This window comes from Manacus vitellinus, unplaced genomic scaffold, assembly GCF_001715985.3.
Source record: "Manacus vitellinus isolate BGI_N305 unplaced genomic scaffold, ASM171598v3 scaffold_3_pilon, whole genome shotgun sequence".
NCBI classification, from domain to species: Eukaryota; Metazoa; Chordata; class Aves; order Passeriformes; family Pipridae; genus Manacus; species Manacus vitellinus.
The window spans coordinates 46,195,202-46,212,130 of NW_021940535.1; the positions used below are offsets into that span (position 1 = coordinate 46,195,202).

Sequence of the window (16,929 nt, forward strand, 5' to 3'; positions counted from 1 at the left end):
ATACATCTCAGAACCTGAGTTACTCAGGTATTCCTTTTGCAAAGCTTCAGGGTCAAAAACAGAAGTAAGGTATTTGTGATGTAAATTTGTATTCTGATATGTTTGCATAACACTTTTAGGTAGGTATAAGAAAGTTTTATCAAACACTACTGTTCAAAAGGCCCAGAGGTGGAAATCTCCTTACATTCAGTTTGTACAGAGGCACAACTTTATGCTTGTTAAAGGATTGCTGTGATTTAGTTCAGAGTGGAATAATGAGAAACAACCATGAAATTTATAAGAATACATTTTCACTATTTTTAAAAAATACATATACATTTAGAGTTCTTTCAATAATGAAAAACAGTTCATCGTATTTTTGAGTACAATAATGGTAAGTTTTATTCTGACATTTTTATGATAAAATATATTGTTTCCATTGAAATATTGTATTGATATTCTTTAAAGTATATACAAGTTATATACAAATGCAAAATTACAAATATTTTATTTGCAGACAAAAATAATCTAGAAATTTTGCAATAAATTGTACAACTCTCTTTCTAAAAAGACTGCAATAAAATAGAATGCAGTTTGTCAGATTCTTTAGGCTGAGGTGATGCCCACTTCTTCTTCACATACTGAATGTCTATCTGGCCAGGTTCCTTGGCCAGCACAATGCCCAACAATCCATTTGCTTTTTCTGGTTCTCCCAGCAGAGCCATAGCTACAACCCTGAAATCAGAAGAACAGCAGAGTGGTTTTTAACTGAGGCAAAATTAACAGAAATTGGTGCTTTCAAACATGTTTATACCAGGTTACTTACAGTCAACTAAATGATTCCTTTTTTCTGCTAAAGTCCCAGCATATTCTTTACCTTTTCACCAGCTGCAATAATTTAACATAAATCTAACCTGCAAGTCTTCCACCATGCATTCCACTATCAATTTCTAATCATGACTTGAAAATTATTTCAAGCTTGTAAAAGCGAATAATGTTTTATGGCATTTTCCAGAACAGTGTAACAAGTTTTAAAATTGTACTATTTTCTCCCCAAACTAGCAGCACTTTGCTACAGCTCACAAGGATACAAAGGAAACTTTCAGTTGGAGGGACATTCACCAAGGGTAACTTAAGCCTAGGGAAGACAGAGTCCCCCAGCAGGACACCCATCAGGAAGGAATCTTCAATGCTTTAATTCAGTGAGGTTGAACAAAGCTGCTGTTGTGCATCAATCTACAGGTTACCAGGTCTCTACCCTGGCTCCAGGAACAGCATTGTGAGACAACCCTGGTGTTCTCTGTGGTGAATATGTGCCAGGCAAAAATATTCTTGTTTACTTTGTGACAACAATCACAAAGTATTTCTTTAGATTGGTAACCATACCATATAAAGGCATTTTAAAATGTTGTCCAACATCTTGCCTATTTTGAACTTAAATGAACTTAAAATCCAGTGATTTTAGTGGGAACAAAATTTTTCTCTTCATATAAGCAGCAGCTGCTCCTTGTAGAGACATCTGTCCCATCTGGTAGCACTATGCCTGATTTTGATTTATACTAACAGTACTTCTCCTTTATCAGACTGCATAAAATAATAAGTAAATAAAGATAAACTAAAATTTAGCTTGCTATAGTTTGTTTCCACACTGTCAGTAGTTTACAAAACACAGTTAGAAAAGCAAACTCTAATAAATATTTAATGTCAAGAAAAAAACCCATGTAATAAAATTAATATTTTGTTAAAAAGAGAGCAATGCAATGCACTTACTTCTCTGATGGAATAGTCTCCTTTGCCACAGGCAACAAATCATTTTCCAGAAGATCCCAAATGTAAATATTAGATGATGCATCGAGGGCAAAGAACACAGCAGGTCTTGTTAAAGCCCACTGCAGGGCAATAATGGGCTGGCCATTTGTGCTGTCATTCCACTGCATGACAGGATACTCTGATGTCATCTGATGTAATCTAATGCTTCCATCAGAACAGCCAACCTATATCACAGTTAAAAAAAAATACCTTCTGGAACAAAACAAACTAAGCAAGATAAAAACTGCTGTTCAACTCTTGAGGATATCAAGCACATAAATAAAATCACATATCTGCCTCAAGTGGCACATGTCTCTCATATCTCACTCTATGGACTATCTGGATTTTAACTGTTGTATTTATGTATCAATTTGTAATTCTGAGTTCAAAAGCAGTCACTCTGTACCACTGTATGTAAGCATACTAGAGTATCCACTAATCCTGGGTTAAGTTGTGAAGTTCCCAAACTTCACTATCATCCAGCACAACGTGACAGCAGTCTGAACTGGGGCAAGGTCTACCTAGTGCCACATGTCCTCTGTAAAAGGAAGAACAGCTTTCAACAGGACAGGTTGTGTTTAATAGTATAATAATATTAAACTGATTCATAATAAACAACTAATTCCAAAGACAGGGAGACACCACTGCTTCCAGGTGTTTTCTGATAACATTTGTCTGACATTTACAAGTTTGCTCTAATCCATGTACAAAAGAAAATATTCTGTGAAAACAGGAAATAACTTCTACTTACAATCCTGAGTCACCTCTACATCAGGAAGACTTCCTAGAATTTTCAAATTATATTAAATTTTTACAGTGACTCTGCAAATAGTGCTTACATTTAAAATCTCCATGGCAGATTGGAATTAGTGATGTAAATCAATTATCACAAATATGTCAAATTAGAAATACTCCCTCAACAAGTAATTAAAAAATGAAACTTCTATTAAAACTTTTTCATACCAAAAATAGTGGCTTTCCAAAAGGGAAGAAATCAATTGCAGTGATGCTTATTGATCTCAGTCCACTCTCCTGGGGCCTGAATAGCTTTGGAACAACTTTTAAACCATGTCTTGTACCATGGCCTACCAGACCCTATGAACAACATAAAGAAAATTAATTAAGAAAAAAAAAAAACAACAAAAATTGGCATTAGAGGTATTACAAGAGGAAGATAAATAATCCACAGAGCTGTTACCTAAAGGATCCTTACTAGCTAACAAATTTTAATAGCTAACAGATTTTAATAATAGGCTCGAATTATAAATTTTATATACAGCCTCCTGGTGAAATTCCAACTAAATGGGAATCTTCCAAAACAAAAAATAACAATCAGATGAATTTCAGCACATTACTCACTATGTTTGTTCCAACAATGAAATGATTAGGATTAGAAGACAGAAATTTAATGGTCAGTGTCTGTGGCATTCTCTGGCGAATATCCTTTGGGAAAAGGCTACAAAATCATAAAGGGAAAAGACATTAATACAGGAAGTTATCTCCAAAAGCTGTGCAAGTACATATAGAAACCCTTGATCTAAAATATATATGACTAGCTCTAGGAAGATATGTGTATTAAAAAAACCCCTGCAAAACAACTAATCAAAATAATATTAAATATGTCTTATATAACAGCAAATTAATAAAGTACAGGAGGAATTAGCTTTGTGAGATACACATGTAAAATTGAAACACCTCAGTTTTCTTACCTGCTATTCAATTCCATAGTTGAGCTATGTACTAACTTCACTTTCCCTCCAGGAACTAAACCTACAATTATACAACATTATTATTTAAACTGATTTAAGCACTTTGCATTAAAAAAGTGCAATCATTAAATTAAATCCTACGGTAATAAGGAAAAGGATATTTCATAATAAAATTGTTTACTGCAGATATAGTTTTTGATATGTAAGAATCTTACATCATTTACAACTTTTTACTTCAGAATCCAAATCTGAAGAGTTATAATTTTTGCCAGAAATGGAAACATGATTACATTTCTGTTTTAGTTTTTCAGCATGCATATAACATCCTGCAATATCACTCCATAAAACCCAATTCTAGCAACAGTTAAAATGTACATTTGAGTCACTTGGATCTTTGACAGTGAATTTTAGTAACAAGAAACCATAATTAATGCTTCTACAAAGTTGGTCTATTTTGCTTGTTAGTAGAGGATAGCATAAATAATTCAAATCCTTCAAAGACAAGAACTTTTTGAAGAGGAAAAAAATGAAAGCTGGTCGCAGTAAAACTGTGTGTAAACCATGACCACAGCTTTAAAATGTACCTCTCCACAGACATAACACCCAGCTTTAGCAGCCTAATACAGCCTGACATTGCACACAAGCTTATAGAAAACTGGTCAAAAACTCTGGTTTGTTGGCATTACTTCATTGTTTATGTATTTTCAAATATATCAGGATTTTAATCACAGCCTTTTCCAGTTAGGTAAGTAGGTAAGTCTAAGTTTGTTAAAAGAACAAAGAATGTCATTTGCTTTATTCACATAACTCAAAAAGGGCTGAATGGACTTGGTTCTTTATTTTTTCATGGAAACTTTTTTCTCACACTAAAATAAGTACCTTACTCAAAAGAGAACTTTCAGGACAATTATCAAAATGGAGATACAGGCAACAACAAAAGCATTGTAACAGATTTGTTAAAACTAAAGAAAGAACAGGAGGACCAAAGAATCTTATATTCTTTGGGAAAAAAAGCTGTTAGGGATACAGACAACTGCTCTGACATTATAAGAAATGTGGTTGTTTAGTGGTAATTACCAATGCAGAATTAGCAGATGAGACTCAGATAGCAGTGAAAATAATTCTCATTATACCTAACCAATAACCCCAAACATGAGATATGTACTATACAGAATTAATCTTTTCCTCAGTAAGTTTTCCTTCTTTTAAACTGTTTGGCATCATTGCCTCTATCTCTTCTAACATCATAGTCTCAAAACTGGAGCATTTTATTCTACTTTTAATGTACAGTACTCACCTAAATCAGTTTGTGAACCAGCTAAATCCACTTTTTGTAATTCAACAACTACCTGAAAAGTCAATATTTAACACTAGTAAACAATCGATATTTACCAGACTCCAAAGTTTTTTAAGTATTTGTAAAAATGTATGAGATAACTCCAAAGGAACATTTAGAGAGGCAGGTTTAACATTACAATGATCACAGGTAGATTCTCTATCCCCTGTCAATGTCTGCAATTCTAAAAATAGCTTCCCATGCCTGCTGGATGTTCCCTGCTGGAAAGCAGAATATGGAAGGTTACATTCTCCACTTAATTGCTTGGTCTTGTTTGGTCATTCATAAACAAACCACCTAAACCTCCAAAATAAGAAATTGTTACACATTTCCTGTGCTTTTCACGACTCATCAAATAGAAAGGGTAGATCATTTGGCTGCTGCTAAAGTTACTTAGAGTTTTAAGGGACTTAATTAGTGATACAGAAGGGAAATACTTTTATCCCCTTATTATTCACTGAGCTCTTTGGTTCCTTAAGCAAGATCAATTCAGCTGCAAACACGCTCAGCAGCTGAGCCAAAGCTGCAGCAGGAAAAAATGACTGAAAACATCTGATAGAAAGAAGAGTTGTCAGGACAGCAATTAAGACTAACAGACCTCGTGCCTTCCTGGTTATCACATTTTAGGCAAGGCAATCTTAACCACTGATTTTCACTTTTTGTCTCTTGAACATTTGTTTTATATAAATTATGAATGTAATTTCTCCCCTACATTCAGTACAGTCTCTGTGATTCTAAAATAAAGCAGATGGGTGAAAGAGGATTGAGGTCTGTTAATAAATTAATAGAAATATGTGAACATATTCCTATGAAGTAAAACTACTGATTGCCTATTTTCATGAATTCATGGTAAGTTTTTCCTAAGGACAACATTAGGGAGTCAGGTCAAAAATTTTAAGGAGAATTCCAACAGAATGGCTAATGCACTTTTCAGGAAGGAAATTCTCATCAGAAATTCTGAATTGGAGTTGCTATATTTGAAGTATTTTATTATTCCAACACATCATACTCTTCCTACATATATTACTCACCCACATATTGAGGATTCCATTTTCATCCATTGAAGCTATCTGAAATGGAGGGCCTGACACTTCTGTGGAAGGAATGGCAACAATTTATATTCATACATTGACTTTTCTGCTGAACAATATCAGAGGATTTAAAACATTTCCCACATTAATATATTCTCTGACACTTCTACAATCCTCTCAGCTGCCTAGAAAGGGAAAGTGCTCTAATTCTACCAAGGCAAAAAAAGGTATGAAACTTTCTTTACTGAGAGGGTGGTCAAAGACTGGAAGAGGCTTCCTAGAGAGGTGGTCAATGCCCAAGGCTGTCAGTGTTTAGGAGGCATTTGGACAATGCCTTTACCATGTTTTAACTTGGTCAGCCCCAGACTGGTCATGCAGTTGGACTGGATGATCCTTGTAGGTCCCTTCCAACTCCAACAGTCTGTTCTATATCTCTGTCTATTCTAGTATGTGTAGCTTGTCCTACCAGAAAGGCAGATGATCTCTGTCTGTATCTTTTAAAAATGTCTGGATTCTGCATGGACTTTGGAAGGGAACATAAAGTGCAACAGGTGAAATGTTGTAAAACCTGCAATATGAAGCACATTTTTTTAACCACTACAGATTTCAAAGTACAAATCTGCAATGGAAGCAATAATGCCTCCTCCAGAACACTGTCTGAGAATTTGAGGACATGAGGATTGGAATGTTTTTTGCCAAGGTCAGTCATAAAAAAATGGGAAAAAGGTACAGGAAAAACCACTAAGTACAGTCACACATTTTAAGTGCTTTCAGATATAAGCAAGTTGCTCCTCTGACTCAGACAGAGATTTTTTTCAGGCATTATAGAAGCATTAAGACTTTTCTAAAGGCAGTTTTCGAGTGATAACTTGTTTTATCATGGAAGAATAAAACATTGTCTGGAAAGCAGACATTATAACAAGCATGCACCCACATCTGATGTGAAACCAAACAAACATTACCTAAAAATGAGGGCAGAAAACAAACATGCATTTGTGTGCAGTTGATACCACAGACAAGAGGCAAAGTAGCATTATAAACTGGATTTTGACTATGATATATTTGCTTCCCTAGCTACCTAAAGAAAGACTCAGATGTATTGATGCTTTGATGAGTAGCTTACATACCCTCCTGATAGGAGAGGCCTGAGAGCCCATAACTGTGATCAGTGTCAAGAGAGGTTGAGACTGGTTCCACTGCAAGTACAGGAGAGGTGTGGTTTACTGAGTTTAGAATGCCATCTGTAATTAAGGACAGTGAAAGTTAAACATGATATTACTTTCAACAAAAACCAACAATAAAATCTTAATCACTTTTCAGCTTATGGGAAAATGATGACTACAAAAAAAGAACAGCAAATAATGAACTTAAAGAATGACTTTGCCAAAGTCTCAAATACAGTACTGCAAACTGTTTCCTAAATTAACAAAATATTACTAGATAAATCAATGTTTCAATATTTCTATTTACTTCTCATTTTCCAAATGACTGCTGCACCATTTATGCCACTGTACCAGACATTTCATTAAAGTCTTCCATTTCAGGGTTAGCATGAAAAGAATTATGATAATTTCAAGCTTCATAAAAAATAGTGGTAGAAATAAATCACTGCTTAACATAAAAAAGAAAAAATCAAAGAAAAATTACCCTTAATAGAAATTAACTACCCTGAAACAAAGAATTCACCATGAGAAAATATGTATTTACCCTTTAAGAACATTTTAAAATAAATGTGTATTTATTTTAATAAGTGTTCTTTGTCAGTTACTCATGATTTCTGGATTTTTCCTGTGCACTGAACTTAATTTCATTTAAGACTAAAGGCATAAAGCTTTCTAAGTATACAGTATTAAACCTGCTTTCTTATATAAGCAATTACATGACACTGTACCAATACATTTGACTACCAGCCCAGTGTGCAACACAAGACCAAGCATCTTTGACCTATTAAAAAAATTAAGTCTGCCAACAACCAACTACTGTTTATTTTTAAATGGCTTCTGCAATTAGATACACTTGTGAAGAAAAGAGGATTTTGTGAATGTGCTTAAGTCAAATCAGAGAAATCTTAATATATATGTCTAGATGTAGATCAAAAAATGTAGGTTATATTAGGGGACACAACACATTGAAAAGTGACTAACCTAACGATTTCAGATGAGGTACTAGTTGAGTATCCATTTTAATATTACAATGCTCCTTAGGTTTTATAGCTGGTCCACTTCTCTGTTCTCACTGCTTGATGCACATTGAGCTGGCTTCCATCTCTGTTTAGCTATTAATTATTGACAATTTTTACTAGACTAAATATAATACCTGAACTGGCTAAACTAGGCTACTGAGTATTATTTCACTGCACACAAAATGACTAACCAGGATGCACAGATACTAACCAGTGGAAAATGTTGGAACTCTAAATGTCCAGTCAGTTCCACTCATCATCATATGGGGGTGCATTCTTGAGTCTTCTCGAAGATCCCAGACCAACAATGAACCATCTATTGTTCCAGCAAAAACTAATGTTGTTTTACTGGGGCTAAAGCAGCAACACATCACCTGTTAAACAGTAAAAATATGCATGGTTGATATTATGATAAAGGCAAATGATTTGACAAGCCTGAAATATGTACTTCATAGTGTAATTCCTATACAGATTACATGTGTTAATGGCAAAAGAGCAATTTATTTTAAAAGGGGATGTAGGATAGAAGACTTTCAGTAGGCCTTGCCTTTTCAAGACAAATGTTTTGTAATCTGCATCTACTACCAAGACACTGAAGGGGGTGACTCAGCTGTATGACAGTGATGAGTAGAGAAAAGTCCTGACAACATCTGAACCAGATGTTTTACTTTCATTCACTCTTCAACAATGAAATAGAGTCTAAATTGAACAACCAAAACAACAAAACACCATGACCATCACTACAACTTTGTTCTGGAGCACAAAATAGAATGAGAACAGTGTTTCATTCACTAGGCTCAAAAGTGTTTCTCAAAAGATGGCATATCATGCAGCAAGACAAAAACCCCAAAATACACATAATAAAGCTTTTATTTTTGATGGGTTATATGCAATATAACCCATATATACAATGGGTATATACAATATACACAATATATACAATACATACAATGCTATTAAAACATACCTCTGAGTCACATATTAAAACTTTCTGAGGACTGGAGGGCTGCCAGATGTTCCAAACACATATGAGGCTCTTTCTGTTCAGTAAGTCCACACCTGCCTTCTCAGGTAATCCATGAACAGAAAGTAGTGTCTGCCTCTGAACTTGAGAGACATATAGGCAGGATATTTTTCGGTCTAAACCATTAAGAAAAAGTCAAGCAAGAAATGCAATAAATGAAAAAGCAAACTCACTGCAGATGAAAAAGCACATTTAGCTGCTATAGCAACAAACAAAGGAACTAAGACACAATGATGAAGAATATTTCTATTAAGAGTGGGTTGCTTTTGAAGCTATACAATAAAAAAGGAGGGACTAGAGAAAGATTCCAAAATATTATAAGTAAGTAGAGAAAAAAAAAGCAAGACAGTCAGAAAGTTAATAGAATAATTATTCTGGGCATAAGCAAGCCAATCTGATCTGATGTCACTCTATATACTCAAAATTAAGCTGAGTCTCAAACAGGAAACAGCACAGGTCAGGTTTTTGCTGGTTCACCTCACGTGTTCATGTTAGACTAGGTGTGTTATAGGCCTTCCTAACATAATTACAGATGCTTTATTTTTCATTTTTATTTTCACCAGAACAGCTACTGCTTATATGGGGAAGATATAATTGCTTTTCAAATATATCAGGTGATATTCTCCCTTTAATAACCTGCCTTTATTTACAGTTTTGGCCCTACTGTCAGCATAAAGAGCCCAAATGAAATTACACCCCTTGGGATGGCCCCTCAACAACAGGGGCAAGAAATGACATGCATGATATTTCTTGTAGGATGCTCTGATGTTACTGATGTGAAACCAATCTGCACAGTTACAGCAGGATTAGTGCAACTAAAAGAAAAGTGGGGTTTACAGCATCTGGGTATCCTGATATGTGCTGTTTGCACAGTTATGACAAAGAGTATGGTATTTTGCAAAGAAAGAAGAGTTCACTCTGTATACTAAAAGGTGTAGAATAAAGTTCCCTTACCATGGAGGAATGGCTGGTTAGTATTTAACTGGAAACAGCTATCACTAATAGACAGACTGGTTTGTCGAGATCTTAGTTTCCTGGGTTGTGTTGCAACTTGATCTTCCTCTAGCAAAACAGCAATCACCTTTCAAACATAATTACATTTATAGAAGTAAAAGGGTCATCTCATCTTTCAGCTTTGCTATTTTAGTTTTTCCAAAGGTATGTGGATAAATTTAATAAATCTTTATCAACTCTCTTGTAATTTTGTATTTTTGCAAATACAGCTTTACAGACACAGCTCTGATTCCATTCCTTTGCAGAGATGATTCTCATTGCTAATGAGTATGATTTAAGTCATGTATTTAAATTAGTCAGAACAAGAGCTGAAAGTGATCTATCACAATGTATAGTTATGCACACAGCTCATAAGGGATATTAAGGACACAAAAGTACCTGACAGGCAGACCGAAGGAAATTTGCTAATCTTTGTGAATCACTTTTAGGTGTTAGAACTCCAGTCACTGACATATCCTGGCTGTTTCTGGGACCTATGGAAAACAAAAAAAACTCAAAAATCAAACTTGAAGCTTCAAAAGGGAATCAGTTAAGGAAAGTGGAAGAACGATTTAATCTTTAAGCAAGAGGAGAGTGGTAAGAATCAGCTTTTCTTCAGCAGGAATAGCAGTGTTGAAGACCAAGATCTGTTGGGGAATCATTTTTGCTGCCAACAGAAACAGCAAGCCAGAATGAAGAACTGTTTCTGCCACTTATTCCTCACCCCCCTCCACATGGGGACTCGAAGTGGCTCTGGCAGTTTGGGATCAGTGCAGCCTGACACACTGCACATTCTCACAGTTAACGGACACAAAAGAGAAAGTTTGCATGACATGAACACATCCATAAACGAATAAGATTAAATGTTCTTCACCTCCAGACACAAGAGAACTTTCTCCTGGATGCTGTGTCCATTTCTCCAATGTCTCAACTTCCTCAGTCTGAATGTCTCTATCCAGATTGTCCTCGTTACACTGAACGTACGCCTAAGGTGGAAAGTGGTCACTAAATGGGTGACACAGCTAAGAAGGACAGCACAGAACTGAACAGAACTTTGGAATTCTAAAACTCATGTGCTCAGCCTCTTCTGTTTGCAAATTCAGACCTAAGCATACTGACACATTGTCCCTATTTTGTGCATGCAAATTTTACCACATTTCACACAAGAGTGCAAAAATACAAAATGTCTCACATGATGCATAAACACCAAGGCAGCATTTTTGGGGACACTGAGCCACAGACAGGCAGAAAGCCCTTTAGAAAATGGGGGAGGAAAATGAGAGAGTCCTTTTCTAACACAGAAAGGAAATGGTCTGTCTGGCCAAAAGTTTTGAGATTGTTGCTTTATGGTAATTAGGGCTCAGAGATGAAAATTATTAATTTATTACTCTACTGTTCCATTAGCTTTAGGAACTTTCTTTTTAAGGAAAATTATTTTCCAGAACAAGCATCAGCACTTTCAGGATTTAAGTATCACTATATATTTGTTACGCACCTGCTTAGTGTTCATTTTACCAAAATTCCTGATATACATGTCGTACTCATTTACAGGGGGCAAATCCAGTAATGAAAAACTAACTGAGAAATCCAGGTCAATTAGTGGGAGAAGTTCTGAACTCCGTTTTCTTTAGAATTGATTACAAGAGAGAAAAAAAAAATGGTTAAGACCAAGTATTTGGTATTCCAAAAGAAAAGCAATGTGATTTTGTTCAGTACCAGAGATCTAACAACACTTTAATCTATGTGAATTGAAGTTGTACCAAAATTAATTGGCAGATCAAAATATATCAATAAAAGTATACAGAATATTGTTATGAGTTTTCATTTAATTATGCTGAGATAATTATCATATTTGAAAATGCAATACTGATTGCAAATGCCAAACATGGTTTATTATTAAACCCAAATTGTCAAAAACCCAGCAGATCATCTTTTCTAAGTATTCAAAAGCTGTTCTGTGAGGTAAGAGATGAATGTCTCTTCCACAAGTTAGGATGGTGGCTAATTCTCCTAAACTCCTTTTATTAACTTACATCACTTATATATGTACATGCTTTATAAAGTTCTTCTCTAATATCCTGGCTTTGTTAGACATGTGCAAATGTGTCTTGAATGACCTTCACTTGTACTAGAATAGACTGCCTGCATTCAGACCTCTTTACATCACTAAGGAAACAAACAACAATAGCAGTTTATCAATCCTAAAATATATTTGAAATACACAAACGAAACTACTTTATTGCTGATTCAAAACCCATGGCCATGAATATTGACCTCTTGCCCTAAAAGTAAGCCTCCAAAAAACTTCAGTTACTGGAGTGTTGGATTTGATCTAAATTGTATGAAAACAAGTACTCGAGATTGAGGGAGACTGTGTATTTTTCCACTTGTATTTTTAGTTTTGAGTAAGATTAACACATTGTACGGGATTTGAGATACCTCTTTGTCCTATGAAACACCAAATCTTTCCATCTTACTAAATTCTCTTGCTGGAATGATAAAAAAGTAACTGCCTTATCCATCTTCTCTCAATTTTTTTTATTTTCTGCCTACCTTAATTTTTAATTTTTTTCATCTTTGCTTACAAATAAAACCATAGTTTGATTCTTAATTGGAAAACAAGTCTACCTTCATATACTGTATCTCTACTCTGTAAAGTAAAAATACATTTATGTGATATTACTTATCATTAACTACAAAGAGATTCCTATCACTTAACTTGTGTGGATATGTGGATAATGAAAAGACTGACAATCTTTGTCACAATTCACATGACTATCTACCTGCTGTAATGACATAAAACTGTTAAGATGTTTCATTTTAAGAGTGAACTGCTTGAATTACATGCAGATGTCAGTTTACAAGTTAATTCCAGGCTCTTGCTATAGTGCAAATCCCTCAACAACGAGAACATTTTTGCAGTCTCCCTGTCTCTCTCTTGCACTTTCAGGTTTTTTTAATGTCCTTAAAAACTATAAATAAATACAAACCAGATATATCCCTTTTTTGCTACTTGATGACATCTATTGCACTTTCTTACACAAACTTTATTTTAACTTGTGCTTCTTAATGTCACCTCTTCACAAACGTGGGCACAGATTGCTAAGATCTTACTCAAACGTATGAAAGTTGCTTCCTAGTTGCAAATCTGAATAACACATACACACAAATCCTTAAAATAAACTAATAAGCTCATATTATTTCTTAAAACTCCAAAGTGCCACAGCTCATTTAAGGGACACTTTCAGTCTATTTACTGGTAGTAATGTATTATCACAGCATTAAATTCCACAGCTCCTTTCTCTTTCCATGAAAATGCTTTGTATCTTCACAGATATTTATGTTGTCAGCATGTACACAGAGTTATATACATAGCCATAATCAGTCATAGTACACAATCACTACAGGCTGAAAAACATTCCAGAAGGCAATTCTTCAGAGATGCCTTCCTGAGTTTCCTAATCTGTCTCCACCATCTAGGGAGGAAGCCTAGACAATGAACTTGCTCAAAATTTGGGCACATAAATTTAGACAAGGTGAATTAGACAGCTTAGACAATAAAATTCTCCTTATGTGAAGATTAGTCACTGATGTGGAGCCATGAAACAGTGGAATCTATTATTAACAACAACATTTAATAATCTTGCTTTATGCATCCCAGTACTGCAACAGAAAATTGGAGGTATATACAGTGCTTCAGATAAATCTGGAGCTCCTGGCAAGTTCCACAAAAAAAGCAAGCATCAATTTGTTTCTTTAAAATACAGGGATGTCTTAGATATCTCAAATCTAGATCAATTTTAGATCAGTAATAACATGCTTTTACACCAATTGATGTTATCCCTGGAAAGGAACATGCTATTTTGGTAACAGTAACACACCATAAAGTATCTTGAATATTTCAAGAAATTATGGTTCTGCAGAGACCCAACAGCAGCTAAAGGGCTTGTTCTTTAGTACTTTAGGTCAATATCTAATTAAGTGATTGAAGAATTATGATGCACATAAACTGATATATACATAAATTTCTGTTACAAAATTTTATGTAGCAAAGCCTGTACATTATACTTAAGAACTAATTACTGTTAGCTAACAAAATAATACTTGATTCTATAAACCTCAAATTTATAAAGTTCACATATTTCAAATACAATGAAAAAAATTACATCTCACATAGTGAGCTGCCCTTTTGTGTGGATTATTTAAAATACACTTACTTCTGTTTACTGGCCATACTTCGACTACTTTGTCGTTGGTTTGCCATTTGAAAATCCATGAATATTCCACAAAAAGAGTTTCTGACAGTTTCTGATTGGTTTTCTGTGATATTATAAACCATTGTTAGTGTTACAGTTCACACTTTACAGTGCATGAAAATGCAAAGCAGTAAGTCTAAAAAGCAACAGATTTATTACAGCACAGCTACTAAAAATGACTAGTTTACAGGCTACACAAAGTGCTCTATCACAGCTTTCAGTATAATGAGCTTAACTTCAGTAATGGACCAGGATATGTCCCTTATTATGGTCTTTTATCCATCAATTCAAAATGACTGACTATAGTAATTTTTGTTCTAGAAGACTGTGATGCAGAAAGGGCCTCTTTCTTCCTCTTGCCATTAGCAGGTCCCTTGTTCCCCTATGTACAGTAAAACACTCTATGATCTATTCTAAAAATTCTACCAAATTGACACAGATTTTCCCCTCTAAATCAGAATTCATCACTACACATAGTGGAGAACCTCCTCAGCACAAGCTTAACTAATGCCCTTGGATGAATAAGGAGAACACTGAAAACTGTTCCTTCAAAAGCCACAGTTAATAGACCAACTACAATAACTGTTGTCATGCCTATTTTACTCCCTTTCCAGGCTAAGTGGTAGCTAATTGACCTTAATATTCAACTTCCAGTCAGGACTAATGGTGTTTCACTTCCTCAAAAGAAAACTGCCTTTTTAGGTAATACTTGTAATATGCTTTTCAACTTCTAAAAATAATTACCAGAATGATCAACAACCATTTTAAGCAAATGAGGTCGAAACTTCATCCAAAAAAGGTCTGTTGTGTAATTTGGAATAAAGCACCAAGTGCTACAATTCTGAAATTTTAAAATCTGATTCTATATTAGAATGCCATGCTGTTCATTAATGTCCTAGTGTCCTGTCCTATAGCATTAATGGAACGAATTTATTGATTCCATATTGTTTATTAGAAAAATAATAATTGCATAAATCTTCTGCAAGGAGAAATTCACATTACTGGTACTGGCTGCAACTACTCTTTTACTGAACTGAAAATCTATTGACAGAATCATAGAATTTTCTAGGCAGGAAAAGACCTTTGAGAGATACTGGAAAGACTTAAAGAAACTCCATGCTATTCTTCCATGACTGCAACAACTTTGTATGAACCAGACTAAAAAGCTATTTATCACTCTTTTGCACAATGATTATATACAGTTATTCACTTGAGTGTGGAGTGCAAAAGGAACTTTACAGGAACAACTGTAGGAAAATAAGTAGCTCTGCCACTCCCAGGTATCAGATCAACTGAATGCAAGACAACACTGCAGAAAGAGCCTGCATTTAAAAGTTATGTAGGACTATATATCTCAGTAGTATCGATATTTCTCTCACCTTCCCACCCAGAACAGAGGCTTCAAATTTGCTTAAAAGAAAAAGGTGAATTTAACGCCAGCAGAAGCCCCAAACTGTTCTAACACTCCTCCAGTTTTCAAAATCCAGACTCTCATATCCTCCTCTTACCCAAAATAAGATGTATTAAATGTCAGTCTGTACATTTTTATACTTCACATTTTAAATGATTAGTAATGCCTCTGAATCATTCTTTAGTAATGTGGCAGTTGCAGTGCTTACCCACAAACCCAAGTGACTCACCCAGAGCACCAGACTTTGTGTTTAGGCAGACTTCTAGAAAAAGTGGCCTGTTTACTCCTAAGTTGTATGTGTTACTCATACATTTAATAAAAAAGATTGGTATCCAGTCACATACCCATGATTGGTTCCTTTTTTTCATCTTCAAGTTTCTTCAGCGGTGAATTAAAAATTCTATCATTTTCTGCACTAATTGCTCTTTGAATTTCTTCTATTTCTGATGTTCTGGAAAAAGGAATCTCCCTTAGGTTTTCTTCTGCATCTCTTTCTTCACCACTTTTGTCTTCATCATCTTCAAAATCATCTTCATAATCCTTGAAAAATAACAAAACTTTCAATAACTAATAAACACAGATTATAGATGTATTTTTTCAAGATCTTTTAAAAAAAATATAAAATGCTGTCAAAATAAAAATCTCATGCAGATGGTTATAAATCCTCTGACTGAAAGGCATTCTAAAATAGTTGTTTGATAGATATTGAATGGCATCTCTTGATTGTGCAGTAATTTTAATCAAGACAGGACAATCCCCCAGTGTTGTTTTTCAGTGCCCAAAATAGTCTTTCTTAATATCCTAGAGTAGAAACTATATATTTATGTGAATTATGTGTTCCTTAAAGAGATAAAATAACAATGTTCAGTGGCATAAATGTTTCAGGGATGTATGAAGTCATTCATATGATAGTTTTAATTCAAGCTGCCCTTTAATGGTAGGTTCAAATTTTCTAAACTGCCACACTATCTATTTGCAAGTCCATGCATAAGGCTCATACTTTAATAATTCTGTTAACTAAGACAATTTATCTCATGCTGAAATAATCACAAATGATATGAACAAGTCTTAAATGTGCTCATCTCTCTCCACTGAATGATAAAGGGCTACTGGTGAAAGCTAAATAAATATACAGCAAAGAATTTCTACATAACATTTTAATTCCTCATTATCTACTGTTAGCCAAGTTAAAGGTCACT

At 34.6% G+C, this 16,929-nt stretch overlaps 1 protein-coding gene across 1 annotated transcript in view; it reads right to left on the reverse strand.

The window, feature by feature from the left end:
• Positions 1-355: 355 nt before the first annotated feature.
• WDR60 (WD repeat domain 60) overlaps positions 356-16,929 on the reverse strand; it is a 27,528-nt gene continuing 10,954 nt past the window's right edge. The window contains exons 8-23 of the mRNA XM_029961905.1: positions 16,075-16,270; positions 14,281-14,383; positions 11,559-11,688; positions 10,938-11,049; positions 10,463-10,557; positions 10,025-10,151; positions 9,014-9,186; positions 8,258-8,420; positions 6,992-7,105; positions 5,865-5,926; positions 4,795-4,846; positions 3,498-3,558; positions 3,148-3,244; positions 2,752-2,883; positions 1,750-1,973; positions 356-714 (exon numbers count right to left, since the gene is read on the reverse strand). Coding sequence (XP_029817765.1) covers positions 543-714; positions 1,750-1,973; positions 2,752-2,883; positions 3,148-3,244; positions 3,498-3,558; positions 4,795-4,846; positions 5,865-5,926; positions 6,992-7,105; positions 8,258-8,420; positions 9,014-9,186; positions 10,025-10,151; positions 10,463-10,557; positions 10,938-11,049; positions 11,559-11,688; positions 14,281-14,383; positions 16,075-16,270 — 2,013 coding nt within the window. The 3' untranslated portion in view covers positions 356-542. The remainder of the gene's footprint in view (positions 715-1,749; positions 1,974-2,751; positions 2,884-3,147; positions 3,245-3,497; positions 3,559-4,794; positions 4,847-5,864; positions 5,927-6,991; positions 7,106-8,257; positions 8,421-9,013; positions 9,187-10,024; positions 10,152-10,462; positions 10,558-10,937; positions 11,050-11,558; positions 11,689-14,280; positions 14,384-16,074; positions 16,271-16,929) is intronic.